The sequence below is a fragment of the Mirounga leonina genome, unplaced genomic scaffold, assembly GCF_011800145.1.
Source record: "Mirounga leonina isolate KUSES-001 unplaced genomic scaffold, KU_Mleo_1.0 Mir_151, whole genome shotgun sequence".
In the NCBI taxonomy this organism is placed as follows: domain Eukaryota; kingdom Metazoa; phylum Chordata; class Mammalia; order Carnivora; family Phocidae; genus Mirounga; species Mirounga leonina.
Window position 1 is genome coordinate 87,525,622 of NW_023270377.1, and position 14,253 is coordinate 87,539,874.

The window sequence follows — 14,253 nt, forward strand, 5'->3', positions numbered from 1 at the left end:
AAGAAAGAGAAAAAAGAATAAAAAAGCAATATGATTGTCTCTATTTTATATTCTAATGGCTAATACAATCTGCATTACTATATGAATAGAATAAAAATAATTGAAAAAGCAAAATGGACATGAACAGAGAAGTACAAAGAATAAAATAAGCATTTCAGAGCATAACACATCTGCATAAATATGTAATTGTTCATAAAATGAGCTCCGGTTATTTTACCTGATGTGAATCTGAGTTATCTTCTAATCCAGGCTTCACTGGAACATGGGAAGACTAAGACCCACAGAGGTCAAGTTACTGCCTAAAATCACAGATTAAGTAGTGGACAAACCTTGACCAGAATCTTGGCTTCCTGTTTCTTATCCAGTGAGGATGCCATGGAAATAAACAATTCTAGTCAAATAATTTCTTTTTGTTCCTTTTTCTTTTCCAATAGGGAGACCCACCTGCAGCTGTGCCCTGGGGTTCACTGGACCAAACTGTGGTAAGACAGTCTGTGAGGACTTTTGTCAAAATGGAGGGACCTGCAGTGTGACTGCTGGGAACCAACCTTACTGCCACTGCCAGCCTGAACACACTGGGGACAGATGTCAGTACTGTAAGTGAAAGCAAGTCTCACGAGATGATCTCACAGCAGACTTTGATGTTTACCATTAGTAACTCTCTTATCTCGATGTTCCCTCCATTACCTCAATTTCAGCAACCCCTTATTTTTCAGGCTCACTCCCTCCGTCACCCCAATTCCAACTATTTTTTACATTTGTCCTCATCCTTCTCGTTTTAAAGATTCGATGTTTCTTCCTTCCCCAGCTTAGATTCTCGAATCCATCGTTGTAATCATGTCCTCGTATATACCCTCAGTTCCCATGCTCTTTCTTCCCTTCTGTTGCACTTTCCTAGAAAACTGTAACCATGATTAAATCCAGTTCTCCATCTGCTCTGAACTGGTGCCCCACTGCTGGATGCCACTGAAGAAGAGCACATAATCGTACAGACAGGTCTCTCTTGAGTTTTTATCACCAATGTCAAATGGGCACTTACTATGGCTTCTACTGTGTTTTGCTAATCTATTGACTCTCCTATATGTCTATGTCAGATCTTCTCTTTTCTCCTCAAACGTCCGATCCCTGCTCCCCAAATTCATCCTGAGCTCAAGAACTTGCTTTCTATTTCATTGGTCAAAATAGAAGCTATCTGAAGAGAACTGCCATGAGCTGCCACTATCACATCTCTCAAACTACTTTATCTTATATCCATAGACTCTGTCTTTGTAGGAGTAGGAACCTTGTGTGCTATACTCTCCACTCATACATTCCATCCCTCTTAGCTACTCGTGGACACATCTCTTACAACTGTCCCCATCTTTCTCCTTTATCAATATTTTCCTCTCTCCCCAGTTCTTTGTTGAACAACCTTGCCTTGTGCCCATATCTCTTTCTACCCACAACTTTATTCCCCTGCTTATTTTTTTTTACTTGTAACATTATTCTAAAGAGTTATATGCTACAGTTCCTCTCATTTTTCTTTTGACCTCACCTCTGGCAGATTTTTATCTTCACTATTTTGCTGAAATAGCTTTCATCAAAGTCAAGTTAATTTATTTTATTGTCATCCATGTTCTCATATTCAATGGCCAATTATCAATTCTTATTCTATCCCACCGTCCGAAGTTAATCACTCCCCCCTTAAAACACCTTCATTTGTCTTTACCACTCTCGTGTTTTCATTCCAAGTTTACTGGCTGTTTCTTTTCACCATCTTTTGCTGGTTCCTCCTCATCTCCCTGACCTCTAAACATTGGAGTGGCTCATGACTGTACTCATATCTCTTTTTTCTCAAAAACACTCACTCTTCAAGCCTGTGATTTCCGTACAAATCGGAACATTAGAATAAACAGTTTTATAAACAGTTTTGTGAGATACAGTTTCCCAAACACCACCTTCAAAGATTCTGATTCTGTTAGGCTGCAATAGTATTTAAGGTTTCCCACGTGTTTCACATATGTGACTGAGATTGAGACCTGCTGCCTAGATGATTTCAACTGATCACGTGACCTTCAATACTATCCAAATACAAATGATTCCGAATGTTTATCTCTAGCTGAAACTTCCACCTGAATTCCAGATTTTTATACCTAATTGTCTATTTGACAGTTTGAGTTGGCTCTAAATTAACTTGATTTTCTCACCCAAAATCGCTTCTACCACTGTTTACCCTGTATCTATAAAAAGAAGCACTCATCTCGGGGCGCCTGGTGGCTCAGTTGGTTAGGCGACTGCCTTCGGCTCAGGTCATGATCCTGGAGTCCCGGGATCGAGTCCCGCATCGGGCTCCCTGCTCGGCAGGGAGTCTGCTTCTCCCTCTGACCCTCCTCCCTCTCATGCTCTCTGTCTTTCATTCTCTCTCTCTCAAATAAATAAAATAAAATCTTTAAAAAAAAAAAAAAGAAGCACTCATCTCTTAGGTCCAAGTATCTTGGATTCATCCTTTTTTTTTTTTTTTTTAAATCTAACCCACTTCATTATTTTTTAAAAGATTTCTCATATCCATTTTTTGTTTTAATTCCACTATAGTTACAAACAGCGTTATATTAGTTTCGGGTATATAATCCAGCGATTCAACAATCCCATACCTCACCCAGTGCTCATCACCACAAGTGTACTCTTTAATCCCCATTCATCTATTTTGGATTCATCCTTGACTCTTCTCTTTCTTTTACACCCCAACTTCTTTCTCACTTTTTCCTTTAAAACATACCCAGAATCTGAACACTTCTCACCAGCTCCATCCCCACTATCTTCATTGAAGTTTCCAGTATTTCTTACCTGCATAATTACTAACTGATCTCCATGTTTTCTCTCAGCACCCTCTGTACCGATTCTCAAAAGAGTAGCCACAGCTGTATGTTGTATTCATAATGAGAAGAATGGTTTTCTGTCTCAATCATATTTACTGAGATCTTTCTATATCCAGGCATTCTTGTGTTTACTTCTTTTTTTGCCTTAATTCTATTAATCCATTTAATCCCACTAATGAGCTAGGTGTTGCTTTTATTCTCATTTTGCAGAGGATGCTACTGAGGAGACACAAAGAGCCTCCTGAAGATCACACAGTTAGTAAAGGGGAGAGTCAGGACTCTGCCTGGGTAATCCAACTCCAGATCCCATACCCTTAAAAGTTACTCAATGTTCTGGCCCCCAGATGGTTTGATGTCATTGAGGTCCTCACAGAGAGTAGCCTCAGTCTCTGTTCACTGCAGGAAGTACGTGGAACAGCATCGAATCAAGCAATATGCACTGACTTAATTTGAGAGTCAAGAGCAATATTAAATATTTCCCTTCTGATGTTACAGCAGGGGGCCACTTCTGCTGTAGCAGAGATTCGGTTACAGATTGGTGTTTCCTTTTCTAAGTGTATGTTCTGCTCATGTAGGCCAGCCCCTTGACATATATGAATGCCACTACCCTCAGCCAGTGCTCTTTTCACATTGCTTTCCTAAGTTATCTCTTAAATATGTGTCATAGGCCCGCAGAGTTTATCTAGCAAAGATAATCCAGTCATGTGCAGGTGTCACACCGTGCTTACGTCCTCATGGCTCTCCCCTCCTCCTCCTTCCTCTCAACACAGCAGAATATTCCAGAACAACTTCCACCTACTAACTCATGGGCTTTTTCTTTTTGGCTCCAATATTCTCACAACCCTGAATGACTTCCAAGCAAATCAGGGACAACACCAGCTCTTCCCCTGTGTATTGCAGACCCTCATTACTATCCAGACTACTTTTTCTCTTATTCTAGTAAAACCACACTTACCCTGCTTCTCCACATGTCAATTTCCCTAGCATTGCGACTTTCTCCTGTTAGTCTCTTCCTCTGGAATGCACTTTCTTTGGATTCTTCCTCACCTTCGTCTCTCCATGCCAAATCCTATCTGTCCCTGTCTAGTTTAAAGGATGTTCCCTTTGTGAGGTTCTTCACATCTGCCCAAGAGAATGAATCTTTCTCTTTGAATTTTCAAGTCACTGCTTCTTTACCTCTGTTTCTATTCACTTTAATCTGGTATTATTGTTAATTGTGTGCTTTCCTCCTATTTGTCTGGGATGACCTCTTTGACATTACACCCAACAATGGCATTTGTCAAATAAATAAATAATCATAGATAAATAAATGAAAGCAGTTTGGAGACAAGTTAATAAAGAACAATCAACTCAATGTACAAGAGCTACATTTAATCGGGTACAGCCATCTGGTATTTTTCTGTGCAGCTTTTCTCTGTTCCCAATTGGTCTATCATCATAGAATGTTGATCTTTTTTTCTTTAACTTCAAAAAAATTTTTTTAAGTTGAAGCATTGCCATTTTTTATTCTTTTTGATCTAAGTTAAAAAAAATACCATGTGGCCATCATTATAGCGATTTGGTTTCTTAAAAAGAATAAATGCAGTTAACATATATTTTAATTGGCAACTTAATAGAATCACAGTCTGAGGTAGCCTGATGCATTATAAAAGGCTGCATTATCATTTTATTATCACTATTAGCAGTCATAGCACTTCCCACGTTTTACTGCAAAGCACTTATTAAAATTAACCAATTAATTCTTAGACAGAGGTTAAATAACTTGCCTAAGGTCCTGAAGTAGTAATACTACAGTCAGAATTGGACCCCTGGAATTGTTGATCAAGATGTCAACAAACATAGTGATGCTGTTCTTTGGCAGCAAAATAAGTCTGTGGACAGTGTCATTAAAATGATAAATCCAACAGCTGACAAAAAAGCATAATAAATTTAGGATCTATTATATGTGAGTCGGCAAGGTTCAGTGGACCTGGTGTTCTGTCAAAATTGTATCTTGCATATACAAAATCTTCTCTCCATAAATGAAGGAATGGCAGAATGGTTCATTACAGTGCCTAATTAAAGGTCCATTAGTGGGAGGTAAAACATCAGTTCTTAGTTGTGCTGAGTAAAAACATTTCACGATTCTAACGGCAATTTAAAATCCTGAGGTCTAAATGCAAATTAATTTTAACAGAAGCACCCAGGGAGGAGAGACAGAGATAAATAATAGCAAAGTAAAATTGAGTATTCTTTAAGTAAGTTGTTTAAGAACAAATATAGCTCCATTTTGTGCAGATCTGGAGCAAGGATTTCTAGTAGAAATAAAAAATAATAATAAGCATGGCATTTCACATTTAAATCTGGATGTTAAATATGAGGTCAATAATATCTGAGGGGGGCGCCTGGGTGATTCAGTCGGTTAAGCTTCTGCCTTTGGCTCAGGTCATGATCCTGGAGTCCGGGGATGGAGTGCCACATCGGGCTTCCTGCTCAGTGGGGAGTCTGCTTCTCCCTCTGACCCTTCCCCCTCTCATGTTTTCTCTCTCTTTTACTCTCTCTCTCAAATAAATAAATAAAATCTTTAAAAAATAATAATAATATCTGTGGTTATTAGTAGTTAGTAACATTAGGGCAAAAGGGCCAATGAGGACCAACTCAGTCTGTGTCTAAGAGCCCGGTGTTAAAATCAAATGGCAATCTGTTTGTACTCTCATTGATATTTTTAAAGTTCTTTAGTAATCTGCTTGAGAAGCCATTATAATTTAAATTAGAACATAGTTTATTAGATATACACCTGTATGATTTAGTCCCACTGGTTGCAATAAGTGCCAACATGAAGTAATATTTCAAGTTTATAAAATTAGGAGTACTTGACAGTAATCCAAACATTTCATCTATTGTAACTGGTAGTAGAACCATCGTCTATCAAGTAATTATAAAAGTTATGAAACATAGATGTGTGTCTACCATATGTGATGACATGATGGGATTACTTTTACTTTGCAGAGCAATTTTGTTTCATTAGTCAATTGGTCAGTAAACAAATTTGGTATTTACAATGGACCTGTCACTATTAGGCATTGAGAAAACAGCGATGTCAGAGATATTTCTTGCCCTCAATGCGTTTGCAATCTAATGTGTGATTCTGAAAAAGATACAAGTTACATTAAAGGCAGTCTAATGAAATACAGTGGTTAGCACAGAAAGAAAATTCAGCCTATAGGAAAGATTTCTTGAAGGAAGTGACATGAGAACTGAGTCCAGAAGGAAGAAGCAGCTAACTAGATGAAGAGAAGCAGTGAGTGGAACAGAATTTGCAAAAGCCCAGAAGGGAAAGACTGTTGAAGTTTACCTTTTCTGTTTCTTTTTTTTTTTTTTTTAGATTTTATTTATTTATTTGACAGAGAGAGAGAGAGAACAAGTAGGCAGAGAGGCAGGCAGAGGGAACAGGAGAAGCAGACTCCCCGCTGAGCAGGGAGCCCGATGCAGGGCTCGATCCCAGGACCCTGGGATCATGACCTGAGCTGAAGGCAGCAGCTTAACCGACTGAGCCACCCAGGTGCCCCTACCTTTTCTGTTTCTATTTGATTTTCCTACGGGAAAGTTGGCAAGAGAAATAACAAATCACTAAAAGTGTATAATGTCTTGGTCACAGAGAAATATGCTGTTAAACATTATTTTCTCTGAACATATATTCTCACACAACCCTGTGAAGTATTATTAATCCAATTTTACAATTGTGAAAAATGAGATTAAGACATTCTCCTTAATCTGTTCCATTAGTGAACATAGGAGCCACAATTTATAGCCTTGTGGGTCTGACTCCAAAAGTAGCTTCTCCTGGTGTATTTTCCTGTCATTTGATATCCTGCCCATTCTGCTGCATCTTTTTAGGCTCACTATGGGAACACTCAAAGTTCAGGTCATGCACTGGTTCAACCTGATGGTTGCCAGTTTCTACTCCATTGAATAGAGGTGTTAATAAGAATTTTAACCTTGATGAAGCCAATGACAGGCCCACGCAGAAGAGACCAAAGGATTTTAATAATGACCAGGAAAATAGAATAAAATGTTTTCAATTGTCACTGTTAGTATGAAGGCCAATTAGAACTGAACCTAGAACCTCAGGAAAGGAGCATGAGTTAAAAAGTGAAATTATCAGAACTAGCTATTTCCTAAGTATGCAAATATTCAAGATTCTTAGAGCATTCACGTCTAGAGTGACAGTCTTTTGGGGCCCTGGCTACTGAGGGTCCTCCATTTCTTCTTCTCTTGGTGAGAAGACAAGCACTGCTTTTATTCAGGCTTCTTGCCTGCATCACTACAACACATTCACTGTGTATCTTTTTTTTTTCCAGCCGTGGAAACCTGTTCATGGTCTTGCATGGTCTCTAAAATGTGTCCCTTTAAATTGTTCATACGTCTTTGTCTTTACATGTGGGCTCCTCGATGTCTGCTAACCCTCTCTAATCCTCCCACTTTGTCTTCTGAAGCTGCCTTTGCCGTAGGACATCCCACACTTCTCTTTGGCATTTTCACACTGTGTTTATATCATCATACGTGTTCTTGACTTTCTACCCTCTTAGAATATGAAATAGGCCATGATGTTTTGCATACCTTAGCAATCTTGGAGGGGCTTAACTCAGTGCTTGGACTTAGGAGAAAGTATTAGGTATGTAAGCGAATGTAAACAAAGTAGAAAGGTCTTGTTTCCAACCAGCGAGGCCAATTTTTTGTCTGTGCTCTGACAGGATACCACTTAAAACAGTTCTGGGCCACCTTTACTCAGCAGCTCATGAAGACCTACATTCCCTGAGAAACTCTGTGCTTGTATTTTCAGTTTGGAGAAAAAAATGATGTAAAAATAGAATTAGGTTTGAATTAATGTGTGTAAAGAAAAATAAATACATTTCTTTTCTCATGTGACTATGATGGAGAATGGTAGGCTAACGATAAGGTAATATATTATTTTTATTTATCTTACTCTGAGTAGTTGTGAGGAAAATTGTCAGAATTATAGAAATATTATTGAAGGCAATTTTGATCTAGTATAAATCTAGAACTATTATGCTATCATTTGGAAATGTAAAAATAGTAAGAGGGAAAAGATTTAGGGGAAATGTGTTCATATAAAAAGAATTTATTGGAGGGGCGCCTGGGTGGCTCAGTTGGCTAAGCAGCTGCCTTTGGCTCAGGTCATGATCCCGGGGTCCTGGGATCGAGCCCCGCATTGGGCTCCCTGCTCGGCAGAGAGCCTGCTTCTCTTTCTACCTCTGTCTGCCACTCTGCCTACTTGTGCTCTCTCTCTGTCAAATAAATAAATAAAATCTTAAAAAAAAAAAGAATTTATTGGAAACTGAGGCATTTTTTTCCAAGCAGAGAATATGTCATATGTGAGTCAAAGTACTTATTGTGATTATTAAAATTTATTTATTCAACTGATATATATGAACACTTGTGCGGTATTATTTATTGTTCTAGGCATTGGAGATATATCAGTATAAAAGCTCTTTGAAGATACTTGTCCCCATAATTTTTGGTGAATAAAAAAACAGTGGCATATCTTTGCAGATTAAAAGCTAGACAAAGCTGCAACTTAGATTTACATTGCCAAAAAGGATCAAAGGTCAGAAATGGACTTTATTCCATACTATTTAGGAGCATTACCATTATTTTTTATGCAATTGTTTAAAATGCCAGCAATGTGTTTATAAAGTTAATTTTATAAAAGATAAACTTTTATCTCTATGTCATGTAACTTACACTTGAAATATTAGTAATTATGTTTAATAATTTCAGTCACTACTATTGGAAAAAAATCTTTAAGAATGCTTAATTACTTCTTCTGGCATCAGAGCAGTAACTTTTTTCCATGCCAGGTTCATTTGATTTTGAGACAAGTCTAGTCTCACAACATTCTTGAAACAGTGCTTCATTCAGTAATCATGCCAAGTTTATATGGTTTAATCCTCTACTTTTATGCCACACTAGGGCTACCAATAAGTATTTGCCCCTCTTTTTCAACTTAAGGAAGAATGAGTTTACAAAATAATATGAAAAATAATGAAAGCCTTAAAGCTGCTTATTTAAAGGTTGAAAATAACTTGTCACACAAGTAATGGTTACTAACTGTCTGAAGAGGGATTTGTATTGAAATAAACTGAAGATGTCCAGTGGGAGGCCCTCGGAAGGAAGGAAGGGAGGGAGGGAGGGAGGGAAAGAGAAAGGGAAGAAGTGAGAGAGGGAGGAAGGAGAGAAGGTTAAGGAGGGAGGCAGGCTTTGCATGAATAGAAACCATCCATGATTGTGATTCTGCTGTACTTGGTGTTAAGTAAACTGAATGGATTCATAAATAATTATCTGCAAATAGAATTGTGTATTTGAAAATAATATATTACACAAATCATGCACAGATAGAGATACAGATTGAACAAAAATATTTACTTGAGGCTTACCTCAAGCCAAGCAAATTGTTTCTAGTTAAATGCATCTATCTGCTAACATCACTTTTAAAACAATTAATTTAAATGTAAATTTAGGAGTAATTTTAAAATACATTCTTTATATCAGATTTGAAATGTCAACTGACATGTTTTGAAAAAAATATCATGAGTCAGGAATCTTTAAATCTTTTAAATAGAAAACAAAATAAGATTCCTATCTTATAGTTAATGTGGTAATCTTCATGGTTTTCATTATTAAAGATTTTGTCACTATAAACTGGTATTATTACTCTCTTTTATGCAATAGGTAGACCTCTTTTGATAGGAAATATTATGTTAGAAAAAATTGTATTCATCCTGATTATTGATAAAAATGGCAAGAGAATCAGGATGCCATCATTGGTTCTCAAGATAAAAAAAAAAAAAACGAACTCTTAAACTCATAGCCTTTGAGTCCCAGAGTGCAAAAGGCCAACGAAAGATGGGAAGACTTATAATTTACCCTATGATTATGGAACCCATCAGATGAAGAAGAGCAGATCTTTGCTTAAATCAAAAGAATGTATTAATAATTGTATTTATTTGTTCAGTTTAATTCTCATGAATGCAAAAATATAATTATAAGTTTGATTTCAATAAATGAATATATTTTAAAATCCATTGTTTTCCAATAGATGAGGTTAACATTGAAAAGAGCAAAAGTTAAATAGAAAGGATATAGCCAATAATTTTTCACTATATAAGTGTTTAATTATATGACAATTAACTATTAGGAGAAAAAAAAAAAACACATTTATTGAGGGTTGCGACCAGAGAATCAGATACATCTTAAGTATAAGACATTTTGAGAAATAGAAAGTCACTTGGTTCAAATAGTACTAGAAGATGAATCGAAAGGTCAGGTATCTGCATTTGAATTTTTATATTTGCCTTACCACTTGAAGATCCATCACTAAATCCATGGTAATTATATGATTTTATTTTCAATTTGATGAAATAATTTGTACTTTATTCCTTTTGAGAAATGAGAAAATCTATATTTTAATGTGAGAGTAAGCTTTTCTTGAAAATCAATTGATAAAAATTGATATAAAAATAAATCAATAAATATAAATCAACATAGTGGCAGAAACAAACAAATTGGTTTATGACCATGTAATGAAAGACACCTTATTTAACTCCATCAATTATTGTCTGAGTCCAAGAACTCATGTCCCTTCCATGGTACCTTTCATACCACAAATAGCTAGAATAAGCTAGAGTTTTTCAAATCCTGATTTCTTCTTACATTGGAAGGTAGTACGGGTTTCTAATCCTTTTAAGAATCTCTTGCCCAAACAAAACAAATAAATAAAATGTGATATAGTTTCAGTGGGTTTCTGGATCTTCACTGAACATACTCTCTAAGTTCGCTCTTCTGGAATCTCTCAAGCTGGAATCCAGATGTGAGAAAGAAATACTGAGTTTTACAGGTGATGATATGAGAAGCCCCAGTAGCCTAATGGATAAGGCATTGGCCTCCTAGAGGTGATGATATGGAATTCAAACATTTTTTAGATCATTTAAAACTAGTAAAGTAGAAAATTGTGGACTAACAAATAGTATTCTACAACTTTGGATTTCAAATTATTTTCATCATCATAGGTGACAGGTGATTTGTAAAATAAATAATGATAATAGTTAAAACCTTATCTGCTTCTCAGAGTTAGAAGTTTCAGGTGAGATAATTTATAAGAAAAGTCCTCTGTAAATTTTTTAATCAAATGCTTTTTTCAAAAAATTTTCATTTTTTTTTAAAGATTTTATTTATTTATTTGACAGAGAGAGACACAGTGAGAGAGGAGCACAGGCAGGGGGAGTGGAGGGGGGAGAGGCAGGCTTCCCGCCGAGCGGGGAGCCCGATGTGGGGCTCGATCCCAGGACCCTGGGATCATGACCTGAGCCGAAGGCAGACGCTTAACAACTGAGCCACCCAGGCGCCCCCCCCAAAATTTTCATTTTAATAGATATTTCAAGTACCTATCATTTATAATATGTAATTAAAATAAGTTACATATTTAAAGGTTATATATATTTAGGTAATATATAATTTGGATAACAAAAATAGATTTATTCCAATTTGCTCAGATAAGCAAGCCACCATATAAAAAAGATTTATTATTTTTATGGCATTTATGAATATGATCTGAGCTGCTTTTTAAAAATAATTTCTGAAATGATCCATACATTTAGAATGGAATTACACATTGAGTCACATGAAAGGAAGTAGGACAAGCCTCTGAAGAAAATAATTTCTTGCATAGGTGTACTTCTACACACAGATTAGACTATGACTATAAAGTGGAAATGTATTAGAAGCTGAAAAGTTTATCTAATTCTGTAGAATGCCCCATTTCTGAGAATTTGGCAAGTCACATCCTTCCTTCACATGGCAGTCTAGAATGTCTAGTAGTTGGTTTATTGGTGCAGCAGCTAAGTGTATGTTTAATGCAAGGACCAAATTTCCAAGGGCCTGTTTACTGGGACTTGCTGACGTCTATCTCTGCTTGCCATCTAATTCTCCTTTTTCATCTCCCACCTTCCTTTTCCCGCCTGAACACACACAGACACATCCTGACAAACCTCAGTTAGTTTTAGGAGTGGTTGACTGATTCCATATTTTCATGTATTTATAACTGCCTTTGGGGTTTTAAAACTAAAACATCAGCTCTTGTTCTCTGTCTTCTGAAGTGCCCTGCTTTCCAATGGCCATTCATTAATTCAACAAAAAATAATAAAACATCTAATGCATGCCAGCCACTGAAGCTTGGGATTTAGTCATGAATAAACCAAAAACTGCTTTCATGGTACACTTTAGTATTTATAAATAATACACAAACATGTTAGATGTCAGGTGGTGAGAAATGAGATGCTGAAAAAAACACAGTAAATTAAGAACCTACCTACTGTCTGAATGGAGAGAAGAGTCAGTGTGTTTTGGAAAGAAAACACATTAGTTACTATATCAAAGTTTCTTGGTACAGTATCTTTTAGTATACTGTGTGCATAAAAGAGTAATGACTTTATCTCATTGCCTTAAGGATGTTTTCCAAGAACAATAATCTTTCTAAATAAAAAGGATCTTGGATTAAATTACTTTACTGACTAGTTACAGCAATTCAATGCATACTTCCAAGCATGTTAAAAGTTAAATGCTACTACTAATAAAATTAAAGTGATTCTCTATCATCTTGGAATTATTATAAGTCTTAGTAAAGTGGAAAGCTGGTTATTATATATCAATAATCTGTTTAATTCCTGCATATCTGACCTAAAGGAAACTTGCACATTTGACCAGTGAAAGTCTTTTATAGCATACTATATATTACTTTTGCCAGGTGACCTTTTCAAGGTGACTTTCTCAGTGTTTTAGTGAAGTCTGATTAAACAGTAATCACTTCAATATAATCCATTATTTTTCTTCTTTCTATCACACTAGTGTAGAAACCTCTATCTATCTAAATATATCTATACTGATCAGTATATTGATATAGAAAGATACATATATATATTATGCATTCTGCAAAGTAACATATTAAAGGAAAACTAGAAAGGAGGTCACATTTAAGTATATCAGAAATCCTTACTTTGACATTTGTATTTGAAGTGAGTAGCTTAGAAGAAGGAAGGAAATAAGGATGGAAGAATGAAAAGGAGAAGAAAGAGAATTATGCACAAAGGAACTACATATATTTTTCTAGGATGGCCTCATCTTCTCCCAGTATGATGATGTGGGACATTCCCTGCCCTCTAGTTAGTCTACAACATGAGGACAATAACTTTGTTAATGGTACTTCCATCGGAGAAGATCTTTTCCATGATTTCTCCATGAGACTCATTCCAGTTTTCTAAAAATGAGTTATTACTTTGTGCTCTCAATTGTCTTTAAAAAAAATATTTCTGGGGCGCCTGAGTGGCGCCCAGAAACCAATGACATCATTGGTTAAATGTCTGCCTTCGGCTCAGGTCATGATTCCAGGGTCCTAGGATTTAGCCCCATGTAGGACTCCCTGCTCAGTGAGGAGCCTGCTTCTCCCTGTCCTCACCCCCACCCCCACTCATGTTCTCTCTCGCTCTCTCTCTCTCAAATAAATAAATAAAATCTTTAAAAATAAACAAATAAATAAAATACTTCCATGTTCTGATTATCTAAAATTTTTTATTGATCTTGATTTTTTTTTTTCAACCTTGTTAGCCTTGAGAGTTCTATCAAAGTATGGGCATTCTGAGGGCATGAGCAATATTAACCCGATATTATTAACACTGTAGATGTTGGCAAATTTTGGTAGGTTGAAATTAAGTAAACCTTAATATATACTCCATGCCCTGACAGAAATTAGGGACTAAATATGGCAGATGACGTGTTTATGGTCAGAAAGGTACCACCTTGTATGAGCCCACTTCATTCTCATTGTTTTTTAAGCCATCTTCTGCTTATTCACTTATTTGGTTTTCAGTTAGCCTCATCTTATAAAACCATATTTAGCTGTCATCTGCAAGTCAGCTCACTTTCAAGTCTCAAGTGACTCTCTACCACTTTATAAATAGTTACTTGCTAAAACCTTTTATAGCTGTATTCCTTTAAAAATAGAAGAACACTCAACCCAGAAATAATTACTTGCTAAAACCTTTTATGGCTGGATTGCTTTAAAAATAGAGGACACTCAACCCAGAACATGATTTATAAACAAATATTTGTTATTTGATATTTGATATGATATATGATATGTTATTTGATATTTGATATGATATTTGAAAAAATATTGCCATGATAGTTTTATGAGTTAATTTTTGACTATTACTAAAATGATTGATGCTATCATTCTAATGCACATTTTGAAAGATAAATCTGTCAGAGATTTAATGCTGGTACTTTCAAAATCTCACCCCACATGTCGCATTTAAATAAACGCTTTGATAACTTGGCCTTCTAA

At 36.1% G+C, this 14,253-nt stretch overlaps 1 protein-coding gene across 1 annotated transcript in view; it reads left to right on the forward strand.

Moving 5' to 3' along the window:
* The window catches only part of LRP1B (LDL receptor related protein 1B), a 1,834,834-nt gene that overhangs the window by 1,770,670 nt on the left and 49,911 nt on the right, over window positions 1-14,253 (forward strand). The window contains exon 84 of the mRNA XM_035008121.1: window positions 435-596. Within this exon, the coding sequence (XP_034864012.1) occupies window positions 435-596 (162 nt within the window). The remainder of the gene's footprint in view (window positions 1-434; window positions 597-14,253) is intronic.